The following is a 12,840-nucleotide window of genomic DNA, read 5'->3' on the forward strand; positions in this document are numbered from 1 at the left end:
AAGAGAGGTTATACACAGGCATAGATTCATTATCTGCAAACCTATGCAATTCTTGGCACTATTATTCACGAGAGTTTCCTTGTACGGTTAGAGTATGTTATTTATTTGCATTATTTTATTGCCTCTACTGCATTGGGAGCCCTTTGAAAGCATCCATCATGGTATATAGTGTAAAAACATGACCTAAAGTCTTAGGTATGAAACCTGGCTATCTATGACGTTGGGAAAGTAATTTAAACGCTCTGAATTTGTTTCTTCCTTTACCAAATAGGATAATATTTCCTACCTTGCAGGTTTGTGGTGAGGATTGAATTTAAGTAGGAGGCACACAGTAGATCCTTAACAAATCAGATCCATTATTCTCATTGTGAGAAACAGTATAAATAGGGACTTGCTACTGATAACACTTGAGAGGCAGTTGGCTGATTTGGGAGAACATGGTGTTTTAAGTGAACTTGATGTTATTTACAGCAACTGCCACTAAAATCATATCCAAGGTAGCCACTTCCGTGAGCATGTGGGTACAACGTGGGCACTGTGCAAAGACAATGAAACAAATGAATTCTGAAGAGAGTAGATCTGGGCAAGGGGGATGGAAGTTAAGGTGCTTGAGCACCAAACAACAAAGCCAAGTAACTCACGTGGGCAGAAAAAAAATGGTTATGTTTATTACACAACCCACAACCGAAGAGAGAAACAACAAGCTGGGAAGGAAGCTACCCACAAGTCCACTGCCCGTACACAGTTCTTCATTTGTTCTTGTTCCCTTTTCATTCACATGCATGTGTAATCTTACATAAGTATAAAAAGCGATTCGTATATTTAACATAACATTATAAGCATTTTCCATGTTGGTACATGGCCTTTATAAACTTTATCAGTTTTATTGAGATATAATTGACATGTAACATTGTATTTCAGGTATACAATGTGACGGTTTCATATAGGTATATATTGTGAAATGATTGCCACAATAAGTTAACATCTACCACCTCACAGTTAAAATTTTTTTCTTGTGATGAGAATTAAGATCTATTCTCTCAGCAACTTTCAAATAACTGTTATTTTAAATAACTGCATAATATTCCAATTAGGCTGAATATACCATAATTTACTTAATGATTCCCTACTTGCGGACATGCATTCATTCACTTATTCACATTTGTGGAGCACATGCAATTTTGTCAGGTTTATGTGGGGTGCTGGAAGCATAAAACAGTGTCCTCTCAAAATGCTCAAAGACAAGAACATAAATTATCAGAGTTCACAGCCCTTGATCAGAGAGACTAGACATGCAAATGAAACAGGACCCCCCCAGGGCAGCGGCGTCGCCTCCTGCAGGGCAGGGACACAAAGGGGCACACTCAGCTCTCCGTTGGAATCAGGCAAGGCTTTTCTTTTGAGCAGAGGACTGTGACACTTGTGAAGCCCAATGTCATTGTTTTACACCCCTTATGCCTCTCTGTCCAATCCAACATTCACCTTCACCTTCCAGTTTGTCAGACAGAACCTTCCCACAGCTCAGTCCGTCTCAATGAGAGGTGAAGGCCTGGAGTGTAATCCCAGACTGTTTGTACTTTAAGTTGGCCTAGTCTACCTGGGTATGCTTAGACAGTCTCATTTGGCCAGTGAGACAAACTATGCGAGGTTTTGCACCACCTTGTGACCCCGAAATCACTCTGCTTTAGGCTGGTGCCTCTTTGGGCTGAGTAAATCTGGCTTTTCCTTAGCACTGAAAACCAGGCTACTGGGCCCTTGGCTGGCACCGGGCAGGGAGAGCCATTTCCACTCCAAAACCGGGGAGAGCATCCCCTCTACTGGGCAGTTTGTGAACTGTTTCATGCTCATTACTGAAATTTCACTGGATTTCTGTGAAGGGGGTGTGTGTGGGTTTGGGGCAAGTGACTCACTGGATTGGAGACATGGCTGGAATGAACTGGCACATTGCTGTTCCCCATCCTCACCACACACATGCACATGCATGTGCACTCGTTAAACAGACGCGTGCCCTCCCACTCCCACTGCCTGGGCAGCGTAGCATGAGGCAGTAGTGTCCATCAGTGACCTTTCACCTTTCTAAGGACACTTCCAAGTCAAATAATGTGATGGTCGGCGAATGTGCTGACTTAGCTTAACTGTCTGCACAACTTCTGTAAAATGGGGAAGAACACGATGTTTTTCTACTGGAGTCTGCTCCTCTGTGGAATGTGTGAACCGCTCCTGTGGCCCTCGGGTGACCTCTGGCCATGCTGCTCCAGGCCAGGCCCTCCACAGACCCCCCTCCACCTGGCCGTTTACTTTCTCTGTTGCCTGTCTCTGCTGATCAAAAAGTAGTGGGCCTGTGCTGAAACACGAGGGGTTTGTGCTGGGCAAAAGGATTTGAACCCGATGTTGGTTTCTGAGCCCAGTCGCTTGGGAACTTGTGGAGACAAGCTCTCCAAGTTGGGGTAAATGCTTATCTGTGCCCGGAAGAACGAAGGTGCCCTGCAGTGGCTGGCTTCGTTCTTCAGCGTTTCTCTGTCGCATGCTTCTCAGGCAGGTTCCCCAACCTTTTTCACCTGCTGGCACACCTAGAAAAGGTTACTATTTGTTCAACCAGTGGAGGCCCCCTGGCATCACCCCCCAGTGTCCCATGCCCTGCCTCCCATGCCAGAGCTCAGGGCTATGGTGACATACTTCTTAGCCCAGGGCATCTCTTACTCTGCATGCCTCAGAATTACCTGGCGGCCTTGTTCAAACACAAAGTGCTGGGCCCCACTCCCAGAGGTTCTGATTCTGCCCATCTGAGGTGGGGCCTAAGAATTTTCATTCCTAACACGTTCCCAGATAAACTCGCTGCTGCTGGTCCAGGGCCCACAGCTGGAGAACTCCCACCTACAGTAGCTGTCCGCTGGCCCTGCTTCCCCAGGCAGGCCGAGTGCACACACTGCTCTCCAGGTGGGCCTACCTGGGCTCAGCACCCCGCTTCCCTACCGGCTGCCCCAGAAATGCTTCCTCTGGCCTCATTGGAAATACAACCTGGCTGCTTTCTTTATTATCCATGTGGGAGGCTTTTGTATTTCCCCCGTGAAGAGGAACCAAGTAGAGATCTGGTTTCGCAGACACCCCGACAGTTCCGAGCCCTGGGGGTGCACGTGTGACTGTGGTGGAGGAAGAGCGCAGATGGGTCTGGCCTGTCTCCAGCCCTCGTGGGACCACACGCCACTGGACACCTGCTTCCGTGCAGACGCTGACGTTAGCCGCCTACGGGAGCCCTGGGGAGGGCCGGACGGAGTCCTAGCCGTGTCGGCTGTCACTCTTCTCTATCCACGTTTATCGTCTTCCCCTCTCCTTTCCTTTGGAGGGATTCAAAAAACAGGGCGAGTTTGAAAAGGGAGCAATGGACTCTGCTGAGAAGAAGGAAGGGTCGGAAAAACTGTCTCCTAGGAAGGCGGTTTCCTCCTTGGTGAAGACAGAACTAATACTCTGTCCCCACAGTCCCTTGATTGTCACTAAGCCAAGAAAGCAATTAATGCCTTTACCTGGTTTGGAGAAAAGGTAGCAAAAAGGCGAAGTGACTCTGCCCTCACAGGCTGGACACGAAATCCACCACTTTGAACACGAAAACTCCTAGGCTTGAAGCCAGGGGCTCTTTCCAAGACAGGGAAAGACAGAAGCCTGGAGTCTTGATTTTTATGCTCTAGGAATCACCCAGTGATCCCAGGATGGCCACGCTGGGTCAGAGCCGCGCAGCACACCACTTCCCTAAATTATTCATTTCTAGAACTCTGCGGTGTGGGCTCGCCTAACCCATCCTCTGCCTATTTGTTTTCCCTGTATCATTTATAAGGATAACGAATTGTACGATAAGGACTTCTTTTTCCTTCTTCTTTAAATCATCTCTTGAAATTAAAGATCTCTTCTGGGTTTCCATCCCACAGGTTAATTATGGGAGTTGTTCGTTTACTCATTCAACAAGCATCTAACAGCACTTTGGGTGAGGGGTTGGGACTGCAGAGCCAAGCGAGACCTGATGCCGGCGCTCATCGTCCGCTGAGACGTATGGAGAGTTACTGGTGAGAAAGTGCGGAGGAGGGTCTGCGCAGGGTTCTGGACGCGTCAGGGAGGATGCACTCTGTGGGTGAGGCGTGGCGGGGGGGATGGGAGAGGGGAGGCGGCACAGCAGAGCTCATGTGTGAGCCGTCTGTCCGGAGCATCTACCTGCACCCCTGTGAGGCCTCCTCTAGTTCTCTGTCTTTCCCCCACAGACTGGAATTTCTGCCTTTAGTTAAGTCTCCAAATGCTTTTAAAACCTGGCCTCCCCTCTCTTTTTATTCTCAAGTTTCCTTCTGCACTGTCTCAGCCGACTTTTCCTAAAGGACATGCGGCTGGTATGTTCTGTGTGTTCTCGTCACTTCATCATTCTCCGGGGATGGCGGAGCTCTTCAGAAACGGGAAAGATTCTCCAAAATTTGAATGGTTTACAGGAACTCTGTCTAGGCTGGGGACCAGATCCCATGATAAACCCTGCCCCAAACTCAAGTTCAGTTTGCACAACAATAACCATGGCTGCTTGAGGTTAAAACAAAACAAATAAACAAACAAACAAACTCCACAGACTGTTCAAGCTCACTCCCAGAAATTGATTCACTAGACTCAGATGGGGCGGTGGAATTTTCCACAAGCATCCCATGTTCCTGAAGCACTGGGCCGTGGCCTCCTTCTGCCTTGGAAGACTCTTAGTACCTATTTGGAGGACTGCCTGGGCTGGGGATGAGGAGGCAGATTCCTGCTGAAAACAGTGCTTTGGGGTCTTGAAAGATCTGACCCACTCCCTGGCTTAGGAAGGAGCCTCAGGTAACCAGTGGGGCATGGTCCAGGGCTGGGGAAGTGCTCACTGCTGGCCCCTCTGCAGAAGAGTTCACAGGCGACATCACTGATCCAGTAGCAAGCAATGCTGGTCAGGCTCCCGATCGGAAGGGGTCAAGGTCCCACTTTAAGGGATAATAATATGCTCCATCTGTTGAAAGCATCACAATTCCCAAAGGGCTTCATCTACATGATCTCATTTGACCATCACACCCATCTGTGAGGGAGGCAGGTTTTGATTCATGTAACCATGGCAGCAGCAAAAAGTGGCTGGCTGGGGCTCCAGCATCACCCTGGCTCCCAGTTCCCCAGGTTCCCCCAACGAGCCTGTAATATAAGTAAAATGGTGGATGTGCACTTGTAGACAACTTCCCAGCATCCCCATCTTCTTCCTTAGGGCCTCTAAGTTACAAAAACTTCCAAGTCTCACTGGTTGTAACCATTTTGCAGAAGAGTAAACGCAGACTTGGCCTTGCCCGAAGCTGCATGGCTAGGAATGAATGTGGCCGGGAACTGGGCAGATTTCCAGAGCAGGTCTCTCTCCTGTTCCATGCTGCCTCCTTGGGAAAGGAAGGTCAGAAAACGCAAGCTGGGAGGAGCTGGCAGTGGCCGCAGGCAGGAAACATGAACAAGCCAGACGTCTCTAAGGAGGAGTCAGCACTGCCACCGTCCTCGAGGGGAGTCAGGTGCTGGCTCTCTCAGCCTTAGCACAAATCTGCTGTGGCACGTCTGCCCCCCAACACCCAGAGAGGCTGCCTGGCCTGCTCCATGGCCCTGGGCCCTCTGCAGACCTTCACAAAAGAAGGCGTCCCATAGCCAGCCTGTGTGGGCAGCCACTCCTGGTGCCCTCAAGGCAGCCCCTTACTATGGCCCATCCTATCCTCTGGGCCTTGCAGTGACGATCTGGGTCAGTAGGGGAAGAATGTCCAGGCGTACAGAGGTAAACGCTCTAGGTGAGTCCCAAATTTGGGGTTCCTTGGGAATCTTCTGGCAAGGCAAAAAGTCTAGTGAACCATACCCACATATTCCCGAGTCAGACACCCAGAAGAAATTGAGGTTCATATGTTAGACTCTTTGATGACAATTATATATTAAAGTTCAAAGCATAAATCCACTCATGCTTTTCTCATGTTCATTTTAGTGACAGGTATGTAGTTTCAAGTCCGCAGCAGAAAATGTATTTTTAAAAGCTACCTTGGTCCTGGGTGCCCTGTACTGTGAGGTGGCTGTGGTCCACCTGGTGCACCCAGGAGAACAGTGCAGCATCTGGGAACCACTGTCCTCGGCTCAGCTGGGCACCTTCACATGGGGCTCTGGGTGGCCGGGCTGCTTTGTGCTGCTCCAGGGTCCCCATCTGTCCCTCCCCTGGACAGGCTAAGCTGCTGCTTTGCTCTCTCCTCTCTCCCTCGCTCAGGCTTCGCTCTGCATCTCCTGCTGGAAGCCCTGAGGATGGCGGAGCTCTCCCTCCAACCTGGGCATAAGCCAATGTCCCTCATTCCTAAGTTGGCTGGAGCTTCTCTCCTTATCAGAGCTGCTGCTGAGCCACCAATGAGGGGCCTGGAAGCAGAGGGCAGGCAGCTAAGCAAGGGGGCTCTCTCTTGCTGTTGGATCCCATGGGTTTCTGGGTACAAGGACTGCCTGGCGTGCCAGCCCGCCCAGAGGGGCTCTGCAGTGGGGAAGTAGGCAGTATAGAGTGGTGAACAGTGCATATTTAGGCTCTGATGTTAGCTCTTAGAGTAAATATCTGCCCTGCCTCTTACCAGCTGTGTGACTTTGCAGTTGATAACCTCTCTGAGCTGAGTCTTAGCACCTGTATGCTGGGAATTAGATGTGAGTGGGTTAAATGAGACAGAGACTGCGCATTTCCCCACATAGCACAGGATGCCCTAGAGCAGGGGTCCCCAACCCCGGAGCCACTGACTGGTACTGGTCTGTGGCCTGTTAGGAACTGGGCCACACAGCAGAAGGTGAGTGGCAGGCGAGGACGCGAAGCCTCATCTGTATTTGCAGCCACTTCCCAGCACCAGCATCACTGCCTCAGCTCCGCCTCAGATCATCAGGCATTAGATTCTCATAGGAGCATTGGTACCTGGTGCCAAAAAGGTTGAGGACCGCTGCCCTAGAGCATCTATGTCTCCAGTGCACAGCCAGGACAAGGCAGATGTCAAGACCAGACAGCCTACCAGGCAAGCTGGCTGCATCCCCTGGGAAGCCCACAGCTTCAGCTCCTTCTATAAAAATACAAGTCATAGCCAGTCCCCTGAGTGCTGAGCCTCCTGCCCTGCTGTGCCCAAGGTCAGGGACAAGGGAGAAAGCAAGTGGCCTTTGTCCCTGAACATTTCCTCCTAGTTGAGCTTAGATGTCATCCCCATCCCTACAGTTCCCCCTCACCCAGGCTGAGAGGGCAAGGGCTCATCTCATTTTCTCTTCCCCTTCCACTTCCTGCCTGGGGCTCCCAAGCCCCGGACAAAGGCCCAGATGGGGCCAAACCGGTTGAACCCTGGGGCTTTGGGGGCCCAGCTGGCGGGACTGCATCCGGAGTTCTGTGTTCTCCCAGGGAAGAGGCAGTTCTGCTTCTCCTGGTACCCCTGAGGATGACAGCAGAATTCTGGAGCCTGATCTGTCATGGGATCCTCCGTCTAATCCTAGAGGTTTCCTCAAGCCAGCTCTGCCGCCATAGATGCAGGTGGGTTTTCCCTCTTAGGAACGGAGTTTGGGTTTGGCTCTGGGCTGGACTCCAGTCTGTCTTAAAAACTGTCCACAAGTCAGAACTGGATGAACTGCCTGCTGGGCCTGTGGATTCCTTAGTACTTTCCAGAACCTGCTTCCTAATACTCTGCGAATTAGCAGCAGCGCGGCAGCCTCTTGTGATAGAGGCTGGGCTGTTGTTCATCCTGCGGCCACTGGGTGGCAGTGTGAAGCACTTTCCCAACTGCATCCTCCTGCCGGGACTTCATCCCTGCGGGGCAGGGATCCTTAGGCTGTGTGTGCACCAAGTTACCCCAGGGCTCGTTCAAACACTTCCGTCCTGCCTCTAACAATCTGTGTGACTTTGAACAGGTTTCTAATCTTTCTGAGCTGAGCACTCAGTGGCCAAACAATTAACCCTTCTCCAAGCCCAGGAGCTCAATAAAGGGGAGATGCCACTGGAGAGAGATCAGGAATCGGAAGGAAGGAACTGGAGAAGGTCAGAGAGGAAGGAGACTAAGCCAGGCGTGAGCCCCGCACATGCGCAGTGACCCAGTGCCCGTCCCAGGATAACCACTACTAGTGCTGGGGGGCTGGGATGGGGAGACAGCGGTCTCGCCAGCTACGAAGACCCCTGGAAGCCACGCCCTAGGGGACCCTCCTGCGTTTCTTCCTGGCACCTTTCGCAGGCTGTTTGGGGCATGTGACTGAGTTCTGGCCAGTGCAATGTGGGTGGAAGTGATGCCATTCCTACCTGGTCCACAAAGGGCTCCCATGTGATCCCCACTCAGCCTGTGGGCCACTTAGGTGTCATAGCCCTGGGCTGCCCTAGGGATGAGGGAGCGCCTGGCAGGCTAAGTGACTGCATGGGTCAGAGCACCCCTCCCACGCCCATTAGACTTTACATGAGAGAAAAACGAACTCCTATTGAATTAGGCCACTGAGATTTCAGGGTCTACCTATTACAGCATCTAGCATTCCCATCGTGGGTGTATCAGACACCTGCCTGGATGGAAGTGAGCAAGAGAGGAGATCTCACTACAATATGCAACCTTGCTGGTCTCTTTGTGAGCTTAATCAGAACAGCACATTTAACATCTCCTGCTCTAGGACAATAATAGTCACCACCTACTGAGTGTTATGTTGTGCCAGACACTGCTTCGCCTTCATGAATTCATTCGCTCTTCCCAACAGTGTGGAAGGTAGTACTATTACAATCCCTGCTGGAAGATGCAGATCTGAGGTGGGTGGTTGAGATGCTGTTACTTGTCGTGCCCAAGGTCACACAGTGAGAGCCTCTAGGAAGAAGCAGAGGCAAGATCTGAATCCAGGCTTTCTGTTTGTAGTCTGCTTACTCTAGACTACACCATGTGCTCCCTGAAGACTCAAGGCCCCATCTGTGGCTGTGAAGACCTTAAGCTGAGTTGGGAAGACATGGTGCACACTTTGGAGAATGAATTTGGGATTGGGGAGACGAACTTTTCTGACTCTATGACTCTTTGCTAAGTGCAGATGTGATGCCCACAATTGAAAAAAAGAGGAGAGAGGAAAGGAAGACAGGATTAATGCAACAAGGACAGATCCCTAGTAATAACCTCAGGAGTCTGATGAAATAATGTGTAAGTTTGGGGAACTCGACAGATTCCCAGACTTTCCTTCCCTTCCCACTCTCTGCACCATCCTGCGCCCTTCTCTTCAGCCTCATTGTTTCAGGTCTGTCCCAAGAGCAGAACACAAGAGAGGGTCTGTCTCATTCACTGTTGTATTCCCAGCACCTAACCAGTGCCAGGCACATAGTAGGTGCTCAATAAACATTTGTGGTGTGAATTAATGAGGAGAAACACAGCTGGCTGGAACTTAGTAGCAAGAGCCTGTCCACCTGGAGTCTCAAATAATTGAATCTAGGGCAGTGGAACTCTTAAGAGGCCATCTGGTCCCTGCCTGGCTTCTACTGAGGACCACCTGCCAATCATCCTCTCTCTCTTTTCCTTCAAAGCCGAATGAACAGCAGGGCTGATGGAGACCTCTAGAGACCATGTAGCTCTGTGGGTCTGAAACTTGGCTGTGAACAGTATTCTGGTTTGTGGGATACTGACACCTGGACTCACTCCTAAAGATTCTGATTTAATTGGCCTGGGCTGCCACCTGGGCTGCCACCTGGGCATCAGAATTTTTAGCAGCTCTCCAGGTGATTCTAATGTGTAGCCAACATTTAGAACTAGGAGTCTAATCCAACTCCCTCATTTCACAGACCAAACCTCAGAGAAAGGAATGGCTGTGCAGGATTATCCCCGCCAGTTGGGGGCAGGCCGAGTCCCCAGTACAGTGAGTGCTCTTCCCTGCTCCAAAAGTATCACCCTCGTCTCTTCTCAAGCTGCATTTTAGGATTTCCAGGCTCTTGAGCAGTTTCTTCCCAAGGTTACACCTTTTAAGCCTTTCCTTGATCTGTCCAGAGTGGATTTAGTTTTAATCCAGCCCAGAATGCAGCTTCACTCAGGTCCTCCTTCCTGCTCTGGGCGGTCCTCCCTTTATAACTGCGTGCATCAGCTTCTTCAGCTTCTTCAGCTTCTTAGGGGAAGTCTCCAGTGCAACCAACAACCCCCTTCACCTGGGGCCTCTCTTTGCTCCCTCTCCTTCCTGCCCAATTCGTAGTAGGCCTTAAACCACTTATTGTTCTCCTGGCCAGAGTCCTCCCCAGATCACCCCTCCCCCACTGAGCTGCTCCCAACAAGACCTGGAAGAAAGTGAGTTTTGCCTCCTTTTCCATTTCTCCTCATTGGTGACTTCTCTCAGTTCTGTAAAGGGAGGGCTGGCCCCGGAGGACACAGCTCTGTCTCCCTCACAGCTGGCAAACAGCTAACTTGAGTCATGGCCTTGGAACACACATAATCTGCTCTCATTTATTTAGAAAAAAAAAAATACCACTAGCAGCCAAAAAGACACGCTGATAAAGGCTTTGTTGAAAGATGATCCAGAGCAGATAAACTGTTCCTGCATCCTCAGCTGGCAGTAAGTAAACCCCCTCCTGGGGAGTCCAGCTGAGAGTATTTTGGGCAGTCTGGAGAGTTTTAACCCTCATTAGCCCCAACTAAAAATGGAGCCACTGGAATTTTTATAGGCAGCTATTAAGCATTGAGGAGAACTTTCAGTGCGTTGGTACAAACACTCGTACTAATTATGTCGCCCAACCCTTCACGAGCAGAGCAGGCTGCTCTGTTCCTGTCTTCCAGGGATGAAATCACTGCCACTCTCACCCCTGACAATTTCTCCACCTCCCAGCCGGGCCCCTGGGTGCTCCAGAACATCCTCTGCTGCCTTTTAGAACTTTGCTAATCGTTTCTATTTCAAGCACGTGACAGCCACTGAAGCCTCCAGTCTCCTCTGTGGAAGGAGCTCAAACACCTAATATGGGGACACCGGATAATGTATAGAAAGCACTGAGTCCCAGTGAGGCTCTTCACTTAGCTAATTCATCATTTGCCAGTTGTCTCCTCATGCATGACCTTATTTAATCCTTCCAGAACCACTGTGGGTGCTTCCGGACCACTTTGCAGTAGAGGAAACTGGACTCAAAGTCAAGTCGACACAGTGCTCTTTGCACTGACCGTACCTGAAAAGAATTCTGGGTTCCAATGGTGCTCATTTTCCTGGAGGCAGAGGGCTTACGAGTCTGCACACAGGAATATTGTCAAAGGCAGAGAATCATCGCCAAGGAGGCAGGAGAAAGGAGTGTAGGAAAATCATCTAGTCCAGAGGGGGCAAACCAGACACTGTACATCAAACATGGCCCATACATATGTCTTAATTTGCCTGTACTGTTTCATGAAGGAATTTGTTGCCAATATTTGAAAAACCCCAACATTTCTCCCAAAGATCCAGACTTCTAAGTTTGTCTTGAAAAACTATAGATCTGAGAACACTGGCTACTTGGCCATCCATTGGTTGAATCTGACCAGGGCTGTGCCCTCAAAAGGGGTCAGCCCTCCCTAGTTTGCCACAGTCCCCACTTGGCCAACGCTTCTCATTTCTGTTATTTGCCTGACCCCTTTTGACAACTGAGTCTATAGCCCCTGATCTATTTCTACTCTGAGAGGTAAAGAGGTCAAAGTCAAAGGCAAATGGGGTGGTGACCTTAAGAAAACCACTTAGTTTCCCTCTGCTGCAATTTCCTCATCTATAAAATGGAAATATTGACAGTGCCTGTCTTAGTCTGTTGGGGCTGCCATAACAAGATACCACAGACTGGGTGGCTTAAACGACGGATATTTTCTTACAGTTCTGGAGGCTGGAAGTCCAAGATTAATCAAGGTGCCGGCGAATTTAGTTTCTGGTGAGAGTTCTCGTCACGGCTTGTAGATGGCCTCCTTCTTGCTGTGTCCTCACACGGCCTTTCCTTGGTGCATGGGCTGGGGAAGGGGGACAAACTCTGATGTCTCTTCTTTAAGGACACTAATCCTATTATATCAGGGCCCTACCCATATGACCTCATTTAATATTTTTTCCTTAGGGGCCCCATTTCCAAATACAGCCACAGTGGGAATTAGGGCTTCAACGTACGATTTGGGGTGGGGGACACAATTCAGCCCATGATAGCACCCATTTCCTAGGAGTGTGACGACGGAATGAGTAAACACAGGAAGAGCATCAGAACAGTGTCTGGCGTGTAGTATGTTCTCAGTACCATTGACCTTTGAAACAATCAGGGGTTAAGGGCACTGACCTCCCCCCCGCCCGCCCACAGTTGAAAATCTGTGTATAATTTTTGACTCCTCCAAAACTTAATTACCAGTAGCCTATTGTGGATCGGAATCCTTACCAATAACAGTCAATGAACATATATTTTGTATGTTTCATGTACTGCATACTGTATTCTTACAATAAAGTAAGCTAGAGAAAAGAAAACCTTTCTAAAATCATGAGAAAATAGATTTATAGTATTTATTGAAAACTCCGCAGGTAAGTGGACCCGCGCAGTTCAAACCCATGTTGTTCAAGAGTCCACTGTAAATGCTAGCAATAACATGTGCCAACATTGAGGGTGTGGGGTTCCTCTCTGGCATTTTGCAATGCTTATTCAGCGAAAAGATACGTCTGTCATGGGCACCTACCCTGCTACTCGACCAGCTGTTGTCTTTCACGAGGCCGAGGAAAGCGTTACAGCTAAGTAAGGAAGACCTGTCGGCATGTTTCTAATGCTGACTTCTTTCCCCAAACTGGATACTCAGGGAACCAAAAGGGAGACTGTCAACCCATTGGTCCTCTCCTCAAGGAAAGTCGAAACACCTCCCCACACAACCTTGGGCT

The 12,840-nt window shown here is 49.8% G+C and overlaps 1 protein-coding gene across 2 annotated transcripts in view; it reads right to left on the reverse strand.

Annotated features, from left to right (window-relative positions):
* The window catches only part of SPATA45 (spermatogenesis associated 45), a 68,505-nt gene that overhangs the window by 43,796 nt on the left and 11,869 nt on the right, over positions 1-12,840 (reverse strand). The window contains exon 2 of one of the 2 annotated variants that reach the window (XM_039881199.1): positions 10,646-11,942. The exons of the other annotated variant lie outside the window; for it this stretch is intronic. Coding sequence (XP_039737133.1) covers positions 11,916-11,942 — 27 coding nt within the window. The 3' untranslated portion in view covers positions 10,646-11,915. Of the gene's footprint in view, positions 1-10,645; positions 11,943-12,840 lie in introns of those variants that run through there. 2 annotated transcript variants of the gene reach the window in all.

The sequence above is a fragment of the Pteropus medius genome, unplaced genomic scaffold, assembly GCF_902729225.1.
Source record: "Pteropus medius unplaced genomic scaffold, Ma_sr-lr_union100, whole genome shotgun sequence".
In the NCBI taxonomy this organism is placed as follows: domain Eukaryota; kingdom Metazoa; phylum Chordata; class Mammalia; order Chiroptera; family Pteropodidae; genus Pteropus; species Pteropus medius.